The 24,353-nt window shown below is 30.1% G+C and overlaps 2 protein-coding genes and 1 long non-coding RNA gene across 3 annotated transcripts; 1 reads left to right on the forward strand and 2 right to left on the reverse strand.

Annotated features, from left to right (window-relative positions):
• Positions 1-1,183: 1,183 nt before the first annotated feature.
• LOC105114503 (uncharacterized) lies at positions 1,184-5,247 on the forward strand. The gene is made up of 4 exons (XM_011011058.1): positions 1,184-1,664; positions 3,542-3,986; positions 4,105-4,220; positions 4,685-5,247. The coding sequence occupies exons 1-4, from the start codon at positions 1,307-1,309 to the stop codon at positions 5,104-5,106; spliced, it is 1,341 nt and encodes a 446-aa protein (XP_011009360.1). The 5' UTR covers positions 1,184-1,306; the 3' UTR covers positions 5,107-5,247.
• A 692-nt stretch (positions 5,248-5,939) lies between these two features.
• LOC105114502 (auxin-responsive protein IAA27-like) lies at positions 5,940-9,174 on the reverse strand. The gene is made up of 5 exons (XM_011011057.1): positions 8,496-9,174; positions 7,499-7,728; positions 6,870-7,008; positions 6,500-6,561; positions 5,940-6,261 (listed from the first exon to the last, which is right to left on the reverse strand). Exons 1-5 carry the CDS (start codon positions 9,068-9,070, stop codon positions 6,224-6,226), a joined length of 1,044 nt encoding a protein of 347 aa, XP_011009359.1. The 5' UTR covers positions 9,071-9,174; the 3' UTR covers positions 5,940-6,223.
• Positions 7,128-7,487, reverse strand: LOC105114501 (uncharacterized). The gene is made up of 2 exons (XR_840148.1): positions 7,339-7,487; positions 7,128-7,287 (listed from the first exon to the last, which is right to left on the reverse strand). It is a non-coding gene; the product is annotated as an uncharacterized LOC105114501 (long non-coding RNA).
• Positions 9,175-24,353: the final 15,179 nt, after the last annotated feature.

Raw genomic sequence — 24,353 nt, forward strand, 5'->3', positions numbered from 1 at the left:
TATTGTTGTTGTTGTTGTTGTTGTTATTTATAATTTATACAATTAACCTCTTTGTGGTAGAACTTCTTTGCAACAGAATTTAAAAGTTTTAAACTTGTAATATTATACTGGTTAAAAGAAAATCTAAAAGAAAATCAAAAGGCTGAGATTAAGGGGCTTAAACCCTTAATCTAAGTTTTAAATCCAAAAATCTCATGCTTTAGCCCTTTTTATTGCAACAAAATCCAAAAATGAATATTTTAAAATCATGATGCAACTCTTACAAAGTGATTCCAAATCAAATGACTTTATTTATTCTTCATCTTTAGAACCTATAATCGATTTAAAAGATAAAAATAAAAATGATTATTTTGGTATTCTCTCTCCTATATAAAAACCCTATGTATTTTTTCTTGTGTATATATGTGTGTGTGAAAAAAGAGTTTTTCGAGATCAAAAATCTTGATGGCCTATTTTTAATTTTTTTTTCTCTTTTTCTAAGGCCTTTATGACCATCTTCTCCTGGTCCTTTATCTCCTAATGCAAAGATTTACATCGGCATAAGAAGACATATTTTCCTCCACTTGAAAATACAATGAAAAAAACTTTTGGTAATGAGAAACAAGGTAAATAGCTACATCAGACAATCTTTCAAAAAATCAATAATTATAAGACTTGAAGATTTTTAATTTTTCTATTAGTTTCTCTTATAAATAAATGGTTCTATCTTTATTTAAGGTAAGAGATTTTCTTTAAACAGCTATTAAGCAAAGAAAATCAATATTTTTAAAGAAAAAACTTTTTTTTCCATGTTTGTTATACCAAATTTAATCATAATGTCAAAAAATTCTTAACAATTTGGATATTATTTTTTTCTATTTTATCTTTTATTTTATTTAAACCATAATGAAAACACAGTCAAAAAACTTGTGCTAATTTAGAGAATATTTAAAAGTGCAGTAATAATTATTTTTAAAATGTTTTTTATTTGTATATATATATTAAAATAATATTTTTTATTTTTAAAAAATTATTTTTAATATTGATCTATTAAACTAATATAAAATAAAAAAATTAATCCATTTTCATTTTTATTTTGGATCGGACTCCCAAACAAAACAATAGCCTATTTAGAGAGAGAGAGAGAGAGAGAGAGAGAGAGAGAGAGGCAGAGAGAAGAGACTTGTGTAGGGTTATATCCTTTCACACATCTCCAGATTCTTCATCTCACTTCGTCAGATCAAACTTTAAACTTAAAAAGTAATTATCTAAAGCTTTACTGTAATAAATAAATAAACATAAACTGAATCCCAATTTCCATAACACCATGCACACTCTAGTACACAGTCCCTCTGCCACCACCAATATGCTAGACCGAGTCCTCTCTTCGCGCCGTGTCACTTCCCACCTTGACGACGCTGAGACGGACGCCTCCGCCGACGACTCCAAGACCAAGAAACAGAACCTCTCTTTATTGGCTTCTAATTATCTCTCTCGCTTGTCCCACTTTTGCATCTGTCCCACCGCTTGTCTCCTTATCTGTCTCTTATTAGCTGTCATTCTAATCACTTCTCTCGCTTTTCATTCCCGGAGTTTTGTCTGTGTCTCCGATCCGGGATCTCGCGCCGGGTTCTTCGGTCTCGAAGGGCTTGAGTCAGACTTTGGATCACTTGGGGTTCCCTGGTGTAAGTCTATCTCTCCCTCTCTCGCCCCCCTTTTTCCATTGCTGAATTTTATATACATTTGAAATTACTGGATGTCTATGTAAATTTGGATATCTGGGTTGGCGACAGATCTGATTTTGGGTTGGGTTTTGTTAATTGAGTGGCAATTTAGGAGATATGGATCTTGAGTTTGATTATTGTCTCTTTGGTTGCTGAGAAAATGTAGGAATTATAAATATGAAAAATGAAAAGGAATCGAATTTCTTTTTTCTTGGCATATTTCAGTAAATGGGGGTTTGTAGTAAAAATGAGAATTGGAAACGGGGTTTTCCTTCTTTTTTTTTTATGGAATGTAAGCTCGAATTGGCTAACTGTAAAATTGTAGCATGGGACGAATAGTCTAATTCTAGGTTGATTTGTTCAAAGGTGTTGGCTTACAGTTCACAAGGTTGGGATTTTTTTTTTGTTTTGTTTTTTGTGCTTGTGCATGTTCTCTGTTATTGTAATGCTTCATTTTGCTGGTTTACTTTTCTGAATGATGCTCACTACTTGTAATTACCTCAAAAGGATCTGCATTCCTGTTTCTGTGCGTGCACGAGAGAAAAAATTGTGGTATTTGAGTGATTTACTAAACCAAAAGTTTTGGACTAAGAACCCTTAATGCATATTCTGCTCAAATTTCAGTATTTGCGGGTCCCACATGACAGGGACCTGCAACTAGTGAAAACTGAAAGATGCATGTACAAAGGGAGGAATGTTGAAGATAGATTTTCCCACATGCATGTGTGAGAAATAAAGAGAGAGTGCAGTGAATTTGGAGGCTGTAGGAGAAGATGCTGCTTGATCTGATTCAATAAAAGGTTGAACAAGGAAATTCATATTCTAGTGTAATTGTGTGTACTGTCTAGTTTTACGGCAATATTCATAATTTTCAATCCGACCGTTGGATTGGGCTGGAAATTTACCCGAAGTTGCCCAGAAGATTGTTTTATGTTGGGCCCTTCTTTTCTTGCGTAGCTAGGATGAATAAGGAATCCTTAGAAGAAAAAGATTTTGGAACATTAATGAATCTTTATGTTGCAACTCATTAAAGATCCTTATAGAATTAGAAAATTCCCAAAATAAGAAACAAGATGCAACATCCTTGTAGGAAAAGGATTCTTGTCAAATAGAAAGTCTACAAGTCAAAAGAAAATAAATAACAAAATTCGGACATCTTGTTCTGATGTATATCGCAAGGCCTTTCAAAACTCTGATTGACCTAAAATTTTACCCCAACACAGAACAATATTACGGGCAACTCTAGGTAAATTTTCAGCCCGATCCAATGGTCGAATTGAGAATTATAATTGTTACCGTAAAACTGGACAGCAGGGACAATTACACTAGAATTCAAATTTCCTTTTTCAACCCTTTCTTGGATTACATCACAACTTATCCTCCAAGTCTCCAATTAAAGGGGATGATTTTTGCAGAAGGCTTATTTCTAACTGTCACTTCAGTTGATGGTTGAAATTTTTTAGATATTCTAGGGAACTAGTTAATACCCTCAAAACATTTCCTTCTAATTTATGGCTACCTCTGCATGTTTCATGAAACTTTTTCTGGTGTTTTACCGTATGCACTCAACTCTAACAACTCATCACCATTGTTTTTTCTGTAGTTGGTGAAGAATCCATGTATGATAATGTTTGTGAGTTTGGAATTATTTTTATTTTTAATCTTCTTGTTTCCTTTCACGATATTATGGAAATTTTTGTTTGCCCTGTCTAATCTGAATCACCGTTTTGAGTTTGATGGCATTGGATGCTATATCAAGTTTATTGCAAACCTTAGCTTGAGAATATAATTTGAGTTCTTATCATCCACTCCCATTTGATTCTTGTCCTTGGCAAAAGGCAGATCGAAACATGGAAAAACAGTTCAGTGGACATCCAAGGATTTACTCAAAGGCTTGGAAGAGTTTGTATCAATTTATGAAACTCGGCCAATAAAAAACAACATTTATGGGATGGGTTTTGACCACAGCTTTGGGCTTTGGTTCATTGCAAAGTGGCTGAAGCCAGTTCTAATGATTGAGAGTGGTGTTTTTAAGGGGCATTCCACTTGGGTTCTGCGACAAGCAATGCCAGACACACCTATCATTTCGCTTTCGCCCAGGCATCCTGAGAAGTACCTCAAGAAGGGACCTGCATATGTTGATGGTAACTGCACATACTTAGCTGGAAAAGATTTTGTAGATTTTGGAAGTGTTGATTGGAAGAGCATGATGAAAAAACATGGGATTACTGATCTCAGTCGAGTTCTTATCTTTTTCGATGACCATCAGAATGAATTGAAGAGGTACTCATACAATCTGGCTAGTGCTGTTTACCTCTACACATTTTATGCACATGCGTGTATTTTACCCTGCTAAATTTGCTCATTGCCAATTTTACTTAATTAATGATTTTATGGGCAGAGTAAAGCAGGCATTGGATGCTGGTTTTCGGCATCTTGTGTTCGAGGATAATTATGATACTGGAACTGGAGATCATTATTCCTTGAGGCAGATATGTGATCAGTCCTATATAAGAGGTGCGTGTTTGTCCCCTTCTGCTCTAATAATTTCGTGGTTGCTTTCTTTGCCTTTTGCTGGAAATTCATATTGCAAACATTGTTCTTCTGTTATCTTGAACTGCAAAAGTTTTCATCCTGTGAGGTGAAACGTCACAAAAAAAAGAGTAGTGTTTTGTGTCAAAATAATTAGGTTTTAGGAATGCTATGGAAATTGGCCAACAGTTCCAATTGTTCCTGATTTGCAAATTTATTAGCTGCAGGATCTAAACAAAACAAATCGGACTCTCAACTTTGGATTTGATATTTTTTATGAGGTGTCTTAAAATATATTTCGGATTAAATTGTAACTCACTCTATTGAAGAATCTTCCTCCCCTTGTCCTGTTTTTTTTATTTAATACTATTGCAATTTGCATCTGACTGTGAGTCGGAGATTGAATTGGGTTTTCTGAAAGATCAATTCACTTGTTAAACAAATTTCAGGAGGTGGCCATAGTTGCTTTAGGGACAGTGATGAAGCTAGGATTAGATTGAAAAGAAAGTTGTTCTGGGAGAAGGCAGTTGGTATAGATGAACTATGTGGTCCGAATGAAGCATGGTGGGGTGTTGGGGGCTGGATGCGGGATGATTTCAATCACAGTAATAAACCAATTTCCTACGCTGAACATTTTCAGAACAGCAGGTTCATTGAATCGATTCTCGATGTTTACTGGGAGCTCCCTCCTGTAGCCGGCCCTTCCCTCACTCATCAAACACGATATGATCCTGCTCGTGCTACCAGTCCTATTGTTGAAGATGGCCGTTATGGCTTGTTCCAGCAGCTGGGATTAAGTAGACTTGATCGTTCTGTATTTAATGGTTATACCCAGATGGTTTATCTTGAAATCTCTGAACAAGAATCTTAAAAGCTGTCTAGAATAGGCAAGAGATCTTATTTAGTTTTTCCCTGGACTGAAACGCTATTTGTTAATATTGATATCTTTTCTCCATGGTTGAAATTGAGCATTTCTAGTTGTTTCTTTATTTTACTATTATTATTTTATGCTGATGCAACTTTCAGATTTACGCCCGAATGCTGTAACATTTATTTTGATATGTTTTAGCAATTTGTTTGTTAATATCTCCATCTGTTTACTGTTATTGAATTTATCTTCTTTTTGGCACGAGCCTGTAACTCGTTTAACGCGGCAAGCACTGAAAAATCAGTATCAGTTGGCAACACTGTTTGATAGATTAATGAACAGTCCAGGCACAACTGCCAGTTTTCCAACATCACAGCCTCAAATGTAATTTCATACCTCTCATCTTGCCATCAGTAGATGTCGTCGTGGTGGACGTAGTTGCCTACGGAGCTACCTCGAATCAAGATTGCAAAAGGCTTTTAAACAGGTTTGGGTTGAAAAGTAAATCGATTAAAATGTTGTTGTGGGGATTGAAGCCGTACTTGGTTCGAACGTAGCGCTCTTCTCGAAGAAAATGAGCCAAGAACAGTTCCCAGCATAACCCGCATCGCTTGTTTCATATTGTTTTCCTGCTCCATCTGATGAATGATCAGAATATCTCGTGAATGCAATGAAATCAGGCTTTAGTTCAGCCGATATGCTAGCTAACCTCCTAGGACGAAGTGGGCGTGGCGTTCCAGTGCAAATCTGCGAGAAAACATCTTCAACCAAGGAAGAGGAGCATTTCGGCAAATTACAACAAACCAAATGTAAATAAACAATTGAGAGCCAGAGACTTGTTACCCACAAGCAATCCATTCATTTACACATTAAAGTACACTTGGAAAAAGAAAAGCTAAGAGGAAACAAGGAAGCTAAACAAGCTTAAAATAACTTGGATGCATGCTCAATGACATCCAATCTAGTAAAAAGTTCTCATTTTTTTTTTCATTCACTAAATACTACGATCTTATAAACTCTCCAAACATATGCTTCATGAGCGAAGCGCTCATCACCTGAACACACCATAAGGCTTTCTTAAAATCTAGAAAACATCCTTCCGAAGCTTCATCACTTCACATTAATTACGGTTCTTGCATTTCTCCATGGCCCTTGGGGCTGCAAACAAGTTGATAGATAAAAATCAATTTCAAGACAAACGCATACATGTTCAGGTAATGGACATACAAACAAAAAATTAGTTAGATCATCCAATTTGGTTCCTGCATCCGAAAAAATAAAATCAAGACCATAATGGATTATTGGAGTCTTAGGCTAAGAGTTCAGCCATGTTTAAAAAATTGGAGGAGCATATATTATAAGCTCTAAATGTAGCATCAAAACTTGGTAGACCTACCAAGTCCAATTGCTTCTGAACCTTTCATGATCCTCAATCTCCTGCATGAGTCGGTAAACATGCTGTCACAGCAAACAACAGTAAAATTAGAAAAGAACAATTTGCAGCTAATGGAGGACAATAAATGGTTTGATACTTAGGTATCAGATGAGAGGATTTTGATCTTGAATGATACATTCTAAAGCCTCGTGTGTTTTCAGAGATCAGATCAACTATAATTCAGCTTCAAAACACTTAGGTTCAATTCTGTTAACCAAACCCTAGTGTGTTTTCAGAGAACAATTCCTGCAATTTCATCTCGTGAAAAACATATCATCCAAGGAATTGATTGCAGAACTCTTGAAGTAAAAGAGATGTGGATTACACTTACTCCCAAGGAACATCACCAACCAGCATCCAATCACCATCCTTGTCTTCATATGTGAGAACATATTCAGAACCATGTAGATCCTTCAAACAACTCTCAGTTAGGCCATCTCGCGCTGGAAGCCCATGAGAACCACATTGTCCTGAATCATTCATAAATAAACATGAGTCAACAACCTCCAACTTCGACCAACTTATGGTGTATATATCGTAAGGCAACCTAGTTTAATTACAGAGTAATCTTAAAATTGCAGAGGGCTAGATATAATCATAGCAATTTCATTAATCTTTTCAAGGGAACAAGACCATCAATCAACCATAAAATTCCAATTCCCAGTTATGGAACTGGTTCATTACAACAGGATAACACGAGAAAATCATTAATTCCTCACAAATCCTTTGGCATAGCTTATAGGCAGTGGCTCTGACAAGTGAAAATCTCCTTTCTTGAGTTTTATTATTATAGGCAGTGCCTCTGACAAGTGAAAATCTCCTTTCTTGAGTTTTATTATGAGTTAAGCATCTCTATTTTCTGGACCATACAAAAATAGAGCAGGTAACGTTTTACAGAAGTTTTGCCTGTGAACCCTACAAGTGAAGGGAGAGAAAGCATGAGGGAACGAGAGAGGGTACCAATGGTGAAGCAGCCAAACATTTTCTCAAGAGCAGATGAGAGCTCCACATAATTGCCGTAAGTTTTAAGGTCAACCTTCCTAAGGTATGGAGCACCATCCATGCTAACCTTTACATACAGGTAACCATATCCTGATTTGCCGTCGACATCTTCATTGTTCTTCACCAAACTAGAGGCCATGGTGTTCTTCCGGAATGAGCGAATTGGTGGCCATCCTACCACCTGTGTCCTGTGATAGAAACTTTTGGATCAGCAATTTATCAAAGTTACCCTAACACATAAAGATATGATTGACCAAGACAAGATAAGGAAAAGGTGAACGCCGTTTTCATTGAAAGAAAAATCAAGCCTGAAAATGAAGAAATAAACTGCATGCAGAAACTCCACAAACCCACTATTTATTTTCAACCATTTATGCAAGTACCTCTCAATTATTATATGGGAGTAAAATATAAACTCAACATACAAGTTTCAACCATGATAAATATCCCATAACAGCGACAGCATAAACAAAAAGTTAAACATGAAGCAATATACAGCCATCAACCCCTTCAAAGGAAAAAAAATCCAACCAGAAATCAGTATGAACAATATTTAAGAAGGAAAAGACAAAACTTTCAAGAAAATAAATCTAAGGAGCACAAGATTAGCAAGGGAAAAAGGAATCAAAGTTTAAGATCACCCCTTTCATTCCTAGGTCCCCCAAAAAACCAAGTTAATTACACTCAACTGAGCTGTAGGAAACCCTCTGATTAAAGCTGAGGTTAATGATTCCATTTATCTTTCTCAAGACAACAAAAAAAAAAAATTCTAATATAGTTTGATTTGCTCACAGCTGCATTTTCTTGGAACTAATGGTTTGATTTGCTTCCTCTATCCACAATTCGGACAGCAATTAAATATTGGCCACAGTAACAAACACAAAGTATCGAGCCAAAAGACAACCCAACAAAGAAAACCACTCCAAAAGCAGAAAGGCAATCAACGCCAGCTTACTTTGCAGCAGGAGCACTGCTATTCTCATTTGCAGCAGTCACTTGGCTGTTTTTCTCTTGAACTGGCTTTTGAGATTGAGCAACATCTTTCTTCGCAGGTCCTGCTACCCGAGATTTCTGGGGGTTACCATTATCGCCTCTGGGAGAGAACAGAACAGCTCCTTTACTCAAATCAACCTCAGATCCATTACCACCAGAGAAAACCCATTTCCCAGTAGACCCATCAATGGCATCTGAGAAAACTCTCTTGGCTCCTGACACTAGATTCTTTGCTGGGATAAGAGAATAAGCATTAGTGTTGTTGGTGTCAATATCTTTTCCAACAAGAGACACCCCAGCTGCAGGTACTGTTGGTTTTCTCTCTGGAGACTTAGACCCTGGCAAGCCAAGCCTAAGCTCAGTTTCTTTCAAGTTGAGAGAAGTATTGTTATTTTTGTTGTTGCTGCTGTTGTTTTTCTCTTCAGTTGAGAGAGTAGAGGAGGAAGTAGAGGAAGAGGAAAGCTTTTCAGAGATATTTTCCATTGAAGGAGTCTCTGAGAAGCCTATGTAGTCATGTTCCTTTGGTATAGAATACATCAAAGTTGGTCACAGAAGTAGTGAAAATACAGACCACAAAAGAAGCATGAGAAGTTTATGAACAAGAAGCAGAGAACAGAATGGTTTCAGAGAGAGAGAGAACAGGCGGTATGGGTGATTCGCTCCTGCAAGTGCTGGTTTTTGTTAATGCAGAAAAGAACTTCCATTGCCCTTTCTGTAGCTGCTTTGCTTTGCCTTCCCTTTTTTTTGTGATATTAAAAATAGAAAAACAAATAATATAAATATTTGCTTTCTGTTAAGATATTTTTTTATGCGTCAGATTCTGTTAGCAAGAATTAGCAAATTTTATTGAGAAATTTTACTATGTTTGTAGTAGTGTTTTATTAGTTATTTTATGTTTATAATATAACTAGGAGATAGAATCTTTACATATCCGTGGATTATGAGTTTTTTCCCCCTTGTATATGCAATTTTCTTCAAAGTTAATCTAAGAAATAACTAATAAAATATTAAGGGTTATTTTTTGAATATTATAAATTATTTTTTGAGTACTATAAATTTTTTTTATTTTTAAATTGTAGCAGGGTCATTCTTATTATTAAGTGGTATGCTGATAAATATATTGAGTACGGTAATTAATTCAAACATAATGAGGGTTATATTTAAAATTAAAAAAAAATTATGTTGCAGGGGATTTTTTTGGTAACGTCACTAAACTTAACATGACCGATCATCTTTTAAATCTCTTAACTTAATTTTTTATTTGATTTAAATTTCAAATTAAATTAAATAAAATTTATTTTGATGTGATCTAAATAATTTAATAGATCCAAAGATAACTTGACAAACCACCAACCTATATCATGAAATCAAATAGGTTTAATAACTTTGTTTTTTTAACTATTTTATATTTAATTATAAAATAAAAAATAAATATTTGCAAACTCAAATATTAATTCAATGATGAGATGTTTGTTTGAGACCATAATAATCTTATAGAAAATGATAAAACAAGTTATAAAGTTAAATTCTTAATCAATTCAAGTTAACTCATTAAACTTGTAATCCGGAAACTCCACATGGTTTCATAATTTTGTTTTGTCTGAAATTATTTTTTATTTAATTATACAACAACAAAAATAGACACTAAAAAAATTAATCAGTAACCAAATTCCAAGACATTTGATTGAAATCAGGATAAACTCACAAAAAATCAAAATAAATTATGGAGATAAATTCAAAATAAATCAAATATTAAAGAATAAAAAATAAAAAAACCCTAATTTTGAAGAATAAAATTTAAAAAAAAAACAAAATAACACAGAAAAGTTAGGTGTGTTGGTAAGAGTGGCTCAACATACTTGGATCCTTTAAAACAATATATATATATATATATATAAACAAACAAACGAACAACATGTTGGCTGCACAAAAAAACGACATGTCATTTCTAGTTCATCATGAACTAGTTTAGCCAATCGAGAAATTAGGCCTTCCATTTTTTAAACTAGACAAGGAATTTTAAAAAAATCTTTTAGCCCGAAAACACCTCAGAAATAATCTAGATACCTTAATAAACCTATTTATAGCATTCAATTAGCAAAATTTTAATTAAAAAATTGACAAATTAGCTCGAATCTGAAAAAAAATTTCAAGACCCGATCTATTTTTTTCATGCAAGATTAAGGTTAAAACACTCCTTGCAAAATAAAAATCATTAACTCCAAAATTGATATTTTTTATATTTGGAATGTGATCATTTAATGATGTTATCTTTGCTATTTTTCAACTATCCACTCTCTTCTCCTCATCCTCAAACTTAGGGATTCATATATGAAATAAAAAATAAAAAAATAAAGTTTTGGAACAAAGGTTAAAATATTCAAACTAAAAAAATGAAAAGTGAAGTTTAAAAAAGTATATGCTATTATCTCAAATAAGGCACAAATGAACAGTTAACAAAAAAAAACATTTTTTTATTCATTGTCAAATTTGATCCCTTCTTTTTTAATTTTTTGAAAACAATCAAACCAAAATTGTTTTTTAGAATAAAGCATCAACTCAATATTAATTTTTTTTTTAATACCACAGTAATCTTATAGAAAACAAATCAAAATAATTTATCAAGTTTAATTCTTAATCAATGCAATGTGCAAGTATGAAATTAAAAAATAGTCAATCAAACCCTTTTTTTTTTTTTTGCAAATCAAGCACTAACATAATATTGGAAGGATTTTTTTAATTCCATAATAACTTGATGAAAATCAAACAAAACAAATTGTCAAACTCTATCTCTAATCAACAACGTCAAAGGATGAAATTTAAAAACAATTTAACAAAGTTAATACTTTTTTTACAAAAAATTAAAAGTTTAACAAAATACTAACCTCGACCCACGTCATTCCTTATTTTCAGGGGACTTGTGAACTTATTGGTGACCTCATTGTTGTCCTAAAAGCATTATTGATGTAACCATATTATTTGATAGTTTCACCCACATTTACCTAATGTTTTGTCCATGTTTTATATATAAAATACCTTGATAGTCTTTATTTTATATTTTGAAGGCACTTTTGGATAAAAGATGCAAAAAGAAGTAAATTAGAGGTAATTGACAGATTTGACGTTTAGTCGATGTGTTGTGTAGAGCGTGAGTTCTAGAAATCGAAATGAAATGATTTCAATGGCACTAAAAATCTAACATCAATACCTTTCTGGAAATGTAATGCAAGAAAAATAAAAAGGGAAAGATCATGGAAATCACATCCTTCAAAGTCAAATCTCGCATTCTGCCACTGTTGACCTTTATTCATTCAAAATTCAACATTTGGAGTTATAGAAGTCCAATTGATACAAACTCAATTTTTTTGGATTTATGACTCAAAGTCTATAAAAGCTCAAAATTTCAGCCAAAAACGATGTCCTATGAGGGAGATATGATTTTTCAAAGATGACAACTGAATTCTGCCAGCAATCAGGTTTCGTGAAGAAATGAGTCCAAATTACATTTCGAAGCTTCTAAACCTGCAAGGCTATTTCTTCTTTTTAAGAAAAATAGTTATTAAAGTATTTAAATGTAAACTGCCAACTTAAGGGAGGACAATTTTGTAAAATAGAGACTAGGGTTTCTTAGTATATAAAAAGAAAGAGAAAAGGGGCTCGTAGCCAATAAAAAAGAGGGAGAGTAGAAGGAGGCAGCAACCAACAGAGAATAAACACAAATTCTCTCCTCCACAAACCTAAAAATCATGCTCTCTTTATTCTTTAGAAGTAGTTGTTTAATAGTTATGCAAAGCTAAACTCTTTTCTTGGTTGTAAGGATACAAAAAACCTTTGAATTTCAAGAATAGTGAGATTTATTCTTCTTTTTATTTTTAGTTTATATTATGAATGAGTATGATTGTTTTTCTATGCATATTTTATATGATAGTTGTTGATAATTGCTTAAGCGGATTTTAAGTTATTATTATGAACAATATATTGTTAAGTTTGATATCAAAATCGAAGTTGTGATATATAAACTTGTGAAGCAACTAAACTTGATAATTGTGGCAGAGCTAAATTATTAAACTTAAGGAGAACACTCAAATATTTAGTTTTTAGGGCAGTCATTGAACTAAATCATTAATGCGGATATTGTGATTGTTTGCTGATTAGGGTTAGTGATACGGCGGATCCGTTAATTAACCAACATTAATAAAAAATAAAAATTTAGAATATAAATTATAGTTTCATTTCAAGGATTGGTTCTAAATTTCGTTGGTGGATGTGTGCTTGTGACCAAGGTTTGTTTTCTTAATAAATTTTGGTTTCAATTGATTTTGTTTGCTAGTTTAATTTTTTCTATATTTTAGATTATCATAAATCAAACCCCCCCCCAAAAAAAAAAAATTGCATAACATATAGCATAAAAATTTGAACAAAATTTTCCTCGTGGGATCGACCCCTTACTTGCTCTATACTACCTTGTGTGTTGTGTTTTAACATAGGGTAATTAATTTATGCGACCGCGACATCGCAACAATCATCTTAAGTTCACATCAGTCTCTAAATTAGAAGGCACAATGACCTAGCTATTAAAATTCAAGTTTTCAAAACATGACATTAACTTAATGACAACGCATTGACTCATTATTGAATTTGTTTAAAGGATTTCTTTTTAAAACATGTTAGGCTTATGTCAACCTCTAAAAATGAGAGGACACATTAACCTGTCTGGAACTCAACATTTATATAAAAAAAAATGATAAAAACTCATTGATGTTATTTTTATTTATTTTTAAAAATAAATATTTATATGCTTGTATGGGTGAAAAATATGGATCGGGGTTGAGAGAGAGAGTTCTTTCATTTTAATTTTGAGTTTTAAAACTATTTAATTGTGTTTTAGAGTTATAAAAGTTTATTTAGCTTCTTAAAATGTTTATCATGAACTTTTAGCTAGGTTGAAAATGGGTTTTATATTTCTAGAAACATAACCTGATTTTCCAACTATCTCTTTTATTTTTAAAAATTGAACAAATAAACATATTGTCTATTTTTTAAAAAAATGATGCCTTTAAATAGAAAAAAATAATAATAAAAGGAATTAGACACTCGGGTTTAGCTTTGCATGTCCATAAGCTCTACACCTTCCGTTATCGGGCCATATGTTTTGGCCGAATCTTTTATACCTAAACACCTAATATTTTATATGATTTGTTTTTGTTGAAATACACTATAAATAAAATACCTAGCATAATACTTAAAATTATTGTTCAATTTTGACATAATTTTTATAAAAACATTATATATTGTTATGGAAATGTTAAAATTTTCTTTTTTGATTATTACAAGCCTAATGTGAAAAAAAAACTTGTTCATGAATATTCAATGAATATAGAACTTATGTTTTTTTATTTTATTTTTAAATAGATTTTGACATTATTTTATTACTTAATTATTTTTTCTTTTCATAATAGCAAGGATAACGAGGCATTATTTTAATATTTTATTATTATTAAAACTTTCTTTTGAGATCAAGATGAGTTATTATTTAAAAAATAGTATTTCCAATACTTTTATTTAAATAATAAATATATTTTTCCTCCGTATTTCAAATAATTAAACATTTTGATGAACCTTAATTTTTATTGTCGCAGCCTTTTATTAAAAAAGCACGCTGGTAATAAAATATAATGCTATTATTTTTAAGAGAATCATGGTTTTTTACGAGACTATTGATTGTTTTATGAATAATTATATATTAGATTTATATACAAAAAATTTAAAACAACTTATTAATTAATATTGTATAGGAATGAAATATATATTTTTTATTTCAAATAAAACTTGCTTTTGCAGCTGTAATAAGTTTTTTTTCCTTGAAAAAGAATACTTATCTTAAAAAAAAGAATATTTTCATTAAAACAACAAAGAAAATAAATTAATAAGAAAATTAGTTTTTCATTAAATATACATGTATTTTTCTCTTTGGTTTAAATCATTTTAGTTTTTTCTAAATATTTTTTCTTATTGCTTTTACTTTCTATTGGCTGGACTATGATGCCAATAAGAAAATAATTTTATTGTTAAAAAACATTACAAGTATAGAAAAGAAAATTTTTTAAAATAAAAATAATTTTATCCTTCATAATATTTTTCATTGTTTCTCATGTGAATATATATTTTTATGAATTAATAATTAAAAAATAAAAATTAAATTAAATATGAAAAATAAATTAAAAAACTTTTATATTTTACTAAAAAAAAGAAAAATTATCCGCACTATAATAATCTATTTGTTTTTATGTTTTAAAAATAATTTAAAATAATTTAAAAAATTTTATTTTTTATTTATTTTAAATTAATATATTTTTAAATTATTTTGATATGTTAATATTAAAAATAATTTTTTAAAAATAAAAAATATTATTAACATATATTTTAATATAAATAATTATTTTAAAAATAATTAGAACTATCCGGTGAAACAAGCTCCTCCTATTACCACGCGTCGATCCATGGTGAATATATCTCGGCAAGTCATTCCTAATTTCCTAGCACCACAACGGATGACGGTGCTTGTCTATCAAAGGAGCCCTCACACGCAGCATGAAGATCGCGGGCTCCTCTACAGGATAAAATGGTCATTTCAGAATGCAAATACAGTAAAATGTGTGTCCTTGTCATCTGTCAAATGCATGTCCACCGACATCTCACTGTGCATCTTCCGGCAACCTTTTGCAAAATGTCATAAATGTGTCCTAATTATTATTTTCTCGCTAATTACTTACTTACTTTATATGTCCTGCACCGTATACACAAATACATACTACTGTCAAGTGTCAAGAGCATGAGTAGACGGTAATTAAAAAAGGAAAAGAACAGAGAGAGATAAAAGCGGGAAAGAGAGACAGGGACCAGAAAGTGAAAGAAGGAAAGTGAACAACCGTGTGTCCTCAGCTTGCCTATATAAAAACTCTGTGACAAAATTTCAGATCCGTGATGATAGCTCCTCTTTTTAAAGATTTCCCTCGATTTTCTGCCTCTATTATAATCTTGTCCACACTTGCATAATCATTGCTCTTGCCATAGGGTTAAAACTGTAATTCTCCCATTATAACTACAACCATATTTATAAAATATTTAATTGATTAGATTTTTAATTTATTTTTTAATAATCACGAGTTTAAATTTTCTAAAACTTATTAAAATTTTATATATAATCACGGGTTTAAATTTTCTAAAACTTATTAAAATTTTATATATTTATTAACTTTAAAATTTATAAAAATAATTAAGATATATATATATATATATATATATATAATCTTGAACATTTATATTAATAATAAAAAAATTAATTATTTGTAGCAGGTTGAAAATTAAAGAATTGGATCGATTGTAATTAATTATACAGCAAATACTATCAAACAACGTTTATTAAAGAATCTACCTAACCAATACGAAAAAAAAAAGATGCAGTTGAAAATATAGTAATAATAATAATTATTATTATATTTAACAGAAAAGAAATATAATTTGACAATCAGGATAAATTAAAATGAGAGACCACTTTTGATATCATCAATTTATTAGTGAACTATTACTATTATTTTTTTTAACTTATATTAGAACCAGCTTATCTATATTTTAACTAATTTTATAAATTTTTAAATTAATAATTATATAAATTTTTAATATATATAATTTCATCATTTTTTAGTTTTTTTCTATTAAATTTTATTATATTTTTTTAATTTGACAAGGTTTTAAAATTGATATTTTTAAATTGATTCGGAATTAAACTTTTTAATTAAACTCGAGTATAGAATTTCATGAATTAGTTTATTTTATTTTTTAATATTTATTTATTAAAAATTAAATTATGCTATTTTTTTATATGATTTGTATATGATTTTTCATTGATTTTGAAAGTAATACAACTAATATCGAGTTTTTTTATTTGTTATTTTTTATTAAATTTAATTTAAAATAAATATTTTTAATTAAAATAAATTAATTAATTAAATATAAACATGAGGTATTTATTTTATAATATTTTTTGTTTGTTTTTTAAGTTATTAATTTTATGATATATTTTAACTTTTTTGGCAGCGTACCATAACTTTTTGTAAGTGATACTAAAACTATTTTAGTGAGTTTTTCATGGTAAGGTGATGTTCATAACGATATAATATTAGTAACTTATTTTTTTTATAATTAATCAATGTTAATTTTTTTTTCTTTATTTACTGTGATGCTTTTTTCTAATCATATTATTAATTTAACCGTCTAAATATTATTGAACTCACTCATCCGGATCTAAGATTTTTCTTGTTTCTTAAAAAATACTAACAACGTCTAAATATTATTTTTTTATATTAAAAAATACTTGACTCAGGTTGAGACGTGGCATGGTTCACCCATCTAAGCCTTACCCAAAAGCAACCATCCAAAATCATACTATACAATTAATTAAAAGATTTAAGGAAGGAAGCAGTGTCAATCACTTTACACTTAGGTGCACTGTGGATTGTAATGTTCATATAAATGGTGTTTATTTTTTTTCCCGATTCAGTCAATCAACTTTGTTTTTTTTACAATCTCAACCTTATAAGTTATATTAGCACAGTTTTATGTATTGAAATTTCTTTTCTCATGCATTCCCTTACATATGCGATCAGGAAGTATATCGATAATAAATTAAATATTAATTTTGTAAAATAAATTTTTAAGTTGTACTTAAGAAAAATAATTAAAAGATTAAGAACTAAATTTAACAAAAAAATAAATCAAAACATACCCCATTTTCATTTTAGCATGGAAAATCTTCTTTTTGATATGTATTATTTGGTTCCTATTATTTAGCATTTTATGTTTTGGTTTGAAACTGTTTTTTTCATAATTTGTTATCCTATATATTAAAAGAGAGGAAAGAGAGAACCATTGAAAAATTTAGAGGAGATAGAAAGTGTTTGGATAATAATATTTTGACATAAAAAATTGATATTGGAGAAAGTGCTTGGATGATTATATTTCAATCACAAAAAAACTGATTTTGGTGTTAATAAATTTGCTTTTTTGAGAAATAATAAATAAAGGTGGTTTTTTCCTTTAATTATACTAGAAAAAATAGATCAAAGTCTATAAAACATTTTATTAGTTTAATATTCATTTTTTTAAAGTGATTATATGATATTGTAGGGTTGGAAATCTATTTTTTGAGATTTTTATTGTGTTTTTTTAGATGTTTTCAAGTGAAAACAATTCATTCCTAATTTTCTCTCGTTAATAGAGGTGACTAAATACTTGTCCAGTAAATGATAGGTTCTTTGTTAAAGTAGATGATATTTTGTCCATTTAAAAACGAGCCTTCAAGGTCTGAGCACGCAGACTCGTCCTTCAAAGGCCAGGTGAGTGGCACTCACCTTCAAAGCTTAAACATGCGTACCTAGCTTGCTAGACCAAACAACTCTTTATTTTTTTTTAAAAAGAAACTTTCATTAATTTTTTTTAAGTTTTAATTAATACCCTCTTACTTATTTTTTAAAATTATCTATTTTTATTTTTTTAAAATTATAATTAATTTTTAATTTCATAACACTGCTAAGAAATTATTATAATTTGTCTTTAAATCTTTTCTCTGTACTTTACATAAATAAGTTATATTTTCATGATGTGTTTATAAAAACAAAAATTATGTGTTCTTAGCAATTAAAATTAACCTTTAAGATAAAATAAATAATAACATATAAAATAAAAAGGATAATCGGGACAAAACATTTGCATGTTATCCATATTGTACTCTTAATAGGAAGATTAAGTTATGTTTTAGTATTTAATTGGTATTAACAACTTTTTTTTAATTTATAAGTTTTATATATATATATAAGCGTAAACACTTTGTTTTTATTTTTAAATTAATAAAATAAATAATACCTAAAAACACATTCACAACATCAATAACTTTAACTTCTTTTGTGTTATAAATTAACTTAAAATTCTATCTATAGTGTGCATGGATTATAGTACTAGTATAAAAAAACAACCTAAGGGTTTGTGGAATCTATTGTTTCTTTTATTATGGATCCAAACCCATTTGCATTATATATTAATAAAATATTAATTTTATTCTTTTATTTTATTTTTTAAAAGTATTTTTTTTTCAAGGGGTTATTGAGGCATCAACATATATTTTTTTTCAAGGGGTTATTGAGGCATCAAAAATACATTTGATGTTGTCATTTTGAGAAAAATAGTTCAATTTTTTGTTATAAAAAAATAAAATAAAAGGGACTAAAATTGATATTAAGGATGAAATTAAGAATTCTTTCTTTTGCAGCACTATTTGTGTCAGCGCCTTTTAAGATTTCGTGCTTTGAGGTTTTGGAAAAATTCTCTTTTTTAGGCCTTCAGATTTAAAAACTATATGTTTTGATATAAATATTTGTTTTTTCACATCCTAGAGGCCTGATTTATAAAGAAGAGAGAGTTGTCAGAAAATAATAAAGGAAATGAAAAGTTATTTATTATCCATATTTTATCAACGAAAAATTATTTTTGATGTTGATAACTTTTATTTGACAAGAATTTATTAGAAGTATTTTGACTATTTTTCTTGTTGAAAAAAGTAAATTAAATTTGAGGAAAAAAAAATTTTAGGTTGATTTTATATTTTTAATCATATTAGGGTTTTTTTAAGTTGATAAATAGTTTTTTTTTTCAAGATTCTAAGTATCTTTTAGGATAAAACATGATAAAAATAGATTTTTAGATTAAGAAAATCACTTTTTGGTTTTTCAATCACCTCATAGTTGAATTAGAAATAACAAATAACATGCTATTTATTATAATAAACAACATATCATATACTTTTATTTTTATTTTAAAAAAATAATAGTAGAAAATATATCATCGACTCAAGAAAAAACAAAAAAACAACCGCGTTCATGACCTTTTCTTTTCATGGTTCACTCATGGTGCGGAGCCATCCACCCCAACACATTATCATTTTTTTAATAACTTTAATCTTCTTCTTTGCTTTAAATTAAAAATAACTAAACTAGACTAATTAAATACATGTGTTGGATGTTTACCCAGTGAATATATAATTTTAATTGAAATTAATTAAAATAAATAAATTTAAAAATAATTTTGTGATATTTTTTAATAAAATATTATTGGATTTTACTTGGTTTTCAAATAGAGTTGTAACATTTCTTTTCAAATATTAGAATGTGTTTTTTCTTTTCAACTTTATCTATTTGTTTTTTGTTAAATTTTACTCCATCACTTTTCTAGTATGTATATTTTTATTATCATTTTATAAAATATAAATTTGATTCTAAAAATAAAAATTATTAAATATAATTGAATTTATAACCCGTGTTATAAGATCAAATATATTGATATATATTTATTTTTTAACTTTTCATTTTAGTTTTTAATTTATGTAAACAATATATTAATTTATTCATTATATATATATATATATATATATATATATTTAGACACACACATTAATTATATGAAAAAAGAAAAGAAAAGAAAAAGAAAACAGAAGTCAAGAAAGCGATTGGGTTACCTTTTGCCGTCAGGGGCAGGGAAGAATGCGATGGTAATTTTTTAAGGGTTAATTCTGTTGGTGGTTGGGGGAGGTGGTGTATCTTTCTGTCCTACAAATGTACCATTGTAATAATTGTATGTGATGTACGTAGGAGTCACTCGCCGTAGAATCGGACGGAGGGTGACGAGCTACATCCAGATTAGATAGCTTAAGATTAGCCCACGTCACGACCATGGAGGGGTCATGCGGTTTAACACTACTCGAGCAGTTGACTCGTCATGATTGGGTCATTGACCAGACCACCTGTTAGTAAACGGTCAAGTAAGGCGGTAACTTGACCGTTCGTTTACCGTTGGTCGCCCTAAAGGAGGAGAAGATTTTTCCACTTTTCTTTCGGACTGCCTTTTGCAATTGAATATCAATTTTTAGTGTCTTTTTTAATCCAAAGTGAAAAGATTAGAGTTTGTTTATGATTATTTTTTAAAATGTATTTTATATTGAAATATATTAAAATAGTATTTTTTTATTTTTAAAAATTATTTTTAAAATTAATATATTAAAACGATATAAAATATATAAAAAATTTAATTTTTTACCAAATAAAAAAAATTAATTTTTTTTAAAATATTATTTACACTGCGCTTATAAACGCTCAAGGGAGAAAGAAAAAATAGAGCGCACAAACATGTACTTTAAAATGCATAGTCGTAAGGCAAGACTCTCTCTCTCTCTCTCTCTCTCTCTCTCTCTCTCTCTCTCTCTCTCTCTCTCTCTCTCTCTCTCTCTCTCTCTCCCCCCCCTCCTTGGACACGGTGGAAACTTCAAAAATCATGGGTCTCATCTACCCACAAACCACTAATACCAACCCACTGATTATCTAGACCACAAACTTCTATCCATGGAAAAAATCAAGTCCATTAGAACCACAAGCCTTTTAAAATATACCATCTTTTCCACCGGCAAATCTACTGCCACAAAATGTCTGGGATATAATTCAAAGTTCATGTCCTCGGAGGGCCAACCCAGTTTCACGTTTGGGATTTTCACCAATAGCAGTGGATCTCAGGTGGAGATCCTGGCAAGAGTGAAATGAGATTTTATGAACACGAAGATCTGCATCATTAAAGATTTGTCAAACCTTGTGGTGAATCGAAACACCAATCAGCTAGCATTTACTCATTCAATTCCTTTTCCTCTTAAATAATAATAATAATAAGAAGAAGAATACCTGCTCTCAAATTGCAATGATGAGATGTTTTCCTCCTCGTTTCCATTTATACATGCATCGGAAGTTCAGTGCATTGTATCATTTGAGAAGGCGGCAGCCCCATGTCACTTTAATGACGGCTCGAGTGGTGGGCACAAATCATTATTTCTTCCTTCTTGATTGCAAGTGGCTGCTTACTGCATAAATCGCATTGTTAACCTTCCTCGATTTTAAAACCATCACCAAATCAATATTCAAGATCAATGCATGTGTTTTGTATCAAAACTATATATCCACAATCTTTTATATGACTAAAAAATCGCTTCAAATATTATGCTACTTGGACTACCCTACACATTATTTAAACTGTTGATTACCTTATTAATAAGGTGCATTCTTTGGTGATTCCAAGACGCCAAGATGTGGAGGTTTCGCTTTCGATTATAGCAAAAATGCTACAGACTCGTACGTAAAAGAAAAAAGAAAAAAGAAAAAAGAAAAAAGAAAAAAGAAAAAAGGAAAGCACAGCATATAAAAATTCGAGATTTGGCTCATTAACAGGCAGTAACATGCATGCTCTTGTTGTTGAGTAACCTCCAAGAACTGACACTAGATACTGTAAGTATGATTACAGGTCAATTCTAAGATCTTGGTGCTCCCTCAACAGTGCAAAAATCTGCTTTTCTATGCTGTCAATACGTTTTGTCTTGAGCACTTGCAAGCACGGCTCAACCTCGAGATGACAATGAGGCCCTAACCAGCTAGCCGCTTTGATATCATTGAAATCAGTCTTCATCTCCTCCTTTTTCTAATATTTTATGAGCTAGCTAGTTTTGCATATTTAATTAAGAATGGTTTGAAACTAGGATTTAACTAACTTGAGAGGATCTTAATTTGACTTAACCAACATTAAATTGTGCTGCAACTGAATCAATCTTTAATGTGCTTAATTAATCTGGTAAATGATATAAGGTCAAACAGAAAGTCCAGAAAATGTTCAATATTGATGTGCTTTGAGAAGGAACTATCCATACGTACTAGAGAGCGAGCTCTTTGGGACTGGCGTTTTTGTATGACAGTAGCTTCCCATGCTGCATGGCCCGTCTCTGAATCGACCTTTGAATTAGGGCTAGATTGTAGCAGGAACGAGGGTATCGTAAATGGATCTCTTCCGGTGTGTTTTTGCCCTTCCAACTCCAACTGAAAAGCTTCGGAATATTTCAAACACATCCTTATCCTTGCAATCCCTTTAAGCTTCATATCTAATCTAATCTGAAAAGAACTAGATCAGGAATAAAATCGGATCTGCCAATGGCTCGAACAAGTTGCTGTGATGAATTCTAGCTATCCCTGTTCATCCAAAAACAAACCAGGATTTACCCACCATCGTTCTTGTATTCTTCGAGGTTTTTCTCGATTGACTCTCTTTATTTATTATTATTTTTTTTTTTATAGAACTGGATGGGTAATGTCTTGGACGAAGTTCCTCCATCCATAATGCTATCAGTTTTAACTGTTAGTCAATAAAATGTAAATAAAACAGAAAATATCATTTTTATTTTTATTTTTGAAGACAACGAAATTAAAAATATCCTGTCCACACCAAATGTTTTTTTTAAAACTAAAATCACTGAAAAATGTATCATTTTCTACAAAATCAATAGGCCACATAAATATCAATCCAACAATTTCTCGATTGAGTCTTCTTTAGTGGTTTTTATTTCTCTTTTATTTAACTTTCCTGAGAATAAAAAAAATCTGATTTTTTCCTTTCTATTTAAATCTTTATTACAAATTACAGAAAATATTGTTTTTAAATATTGACATGGATACATGGTATATATTTTCTCATGGGATTTTTCATTTGTTCACTTGTAAGGAATTTTAATTCAATCATCCATATACTTTTGTAAAATTGCTTTAATAATGTAGGGAATACTTGAAAAACATGTAGGATTTATGCTTTTTCTAATAAATTATGAAGGCAACTTTCTTAAATGAGAGTGGTGACCCACTTGTTTCCCACGCCTCATAAAAGGTCCACATTGGACTGGCACTTTAATTTAGTAAAATGGAGGCCCCTCCTCCATAGATGACTACTCGTGGGTGCTTGCTAGTGCTCATCCGAACCTATTGGTGTTGACCCAAGTCGCTTTCCCAATCGGCAAAGATTACTTGCATGTTTCAGGTTTTTTTTTCATCATTTCTAAAAATTTAATTAGTGTGCTTGAATTAAACTTTTGACTCGGTTGTTTACCGTGTGATTATGAGTTTAAAAGAGTGTTTGATATGAAGTAATTATTGTTTTTAAAATTATATTTTTATTTAAAAATAGAGTAATTATTGTTTTTTAAATTATATTTTTATTTAAAAATACATCAAAATAATATATTTTTAAAATTATTTTTAATACTAGCATAACAAAATAATTTAAAAATATAAAAAACTAATTAAAAATAAAAAAATATTTTTAAAAAATAAAAATAAACAGACTTTAAATATTACAAGATTAAATCTAAATGTTACGAGGATAAACAATAAAAAACCCCATCATGAAATTACTATGACCATTTAATAATCTGAACATGCTATGAAAACCCTTTCAAATTTAAAGGAATGATTTCAAAGGTGATTCATCATAAGGTTTAACAAATCTTGAATTATGCAGTAGAAATAGTCTTTTCGTGTTTATAAAATCGCATTTCACTCTTTTCAGGATCTCCATCTGAGATCTGTTGTTATTAGTGAAAATCCCATACATGAAACTCTGTTGGCCTTTCCAGTACATGATTGATGAATGTTATTTTAAGTACACCGACTTTGAATTCTGTCCCAAAATTTTGCCTGTCAAAAACAACTAATAATTGAAACTAAATTACTCATTCTTGATTTTGAGATATGATTCAAAAAATTGTTTTCCAGAAATAACTCATGACAAAAATAAGCTAAGATAACTTTAGCTTGGAAGCATGTTTGGTTTATTAGAAAGCTAGTGATAACTCTATCATTCTATTTCTAATTTAATTCATTTTTTTATTTATTATTGTTAAATATTTCTAATTTTT

This window comes from Populus euphratica, unplaced genomic scaffold (genome assembly GCF_000495115.2).
Source record: "Populus euphratica unplaced genomic scaffold, PopEup_1.0 scaffold530.1, whole genome shotgun sequence".
Lineage (NCBI taxonomy): Eukaryota > Viridiplantae > Streptophyta > Magnoliopsida > Malpighiales > Salicaceae > Populus > Populus euphratica.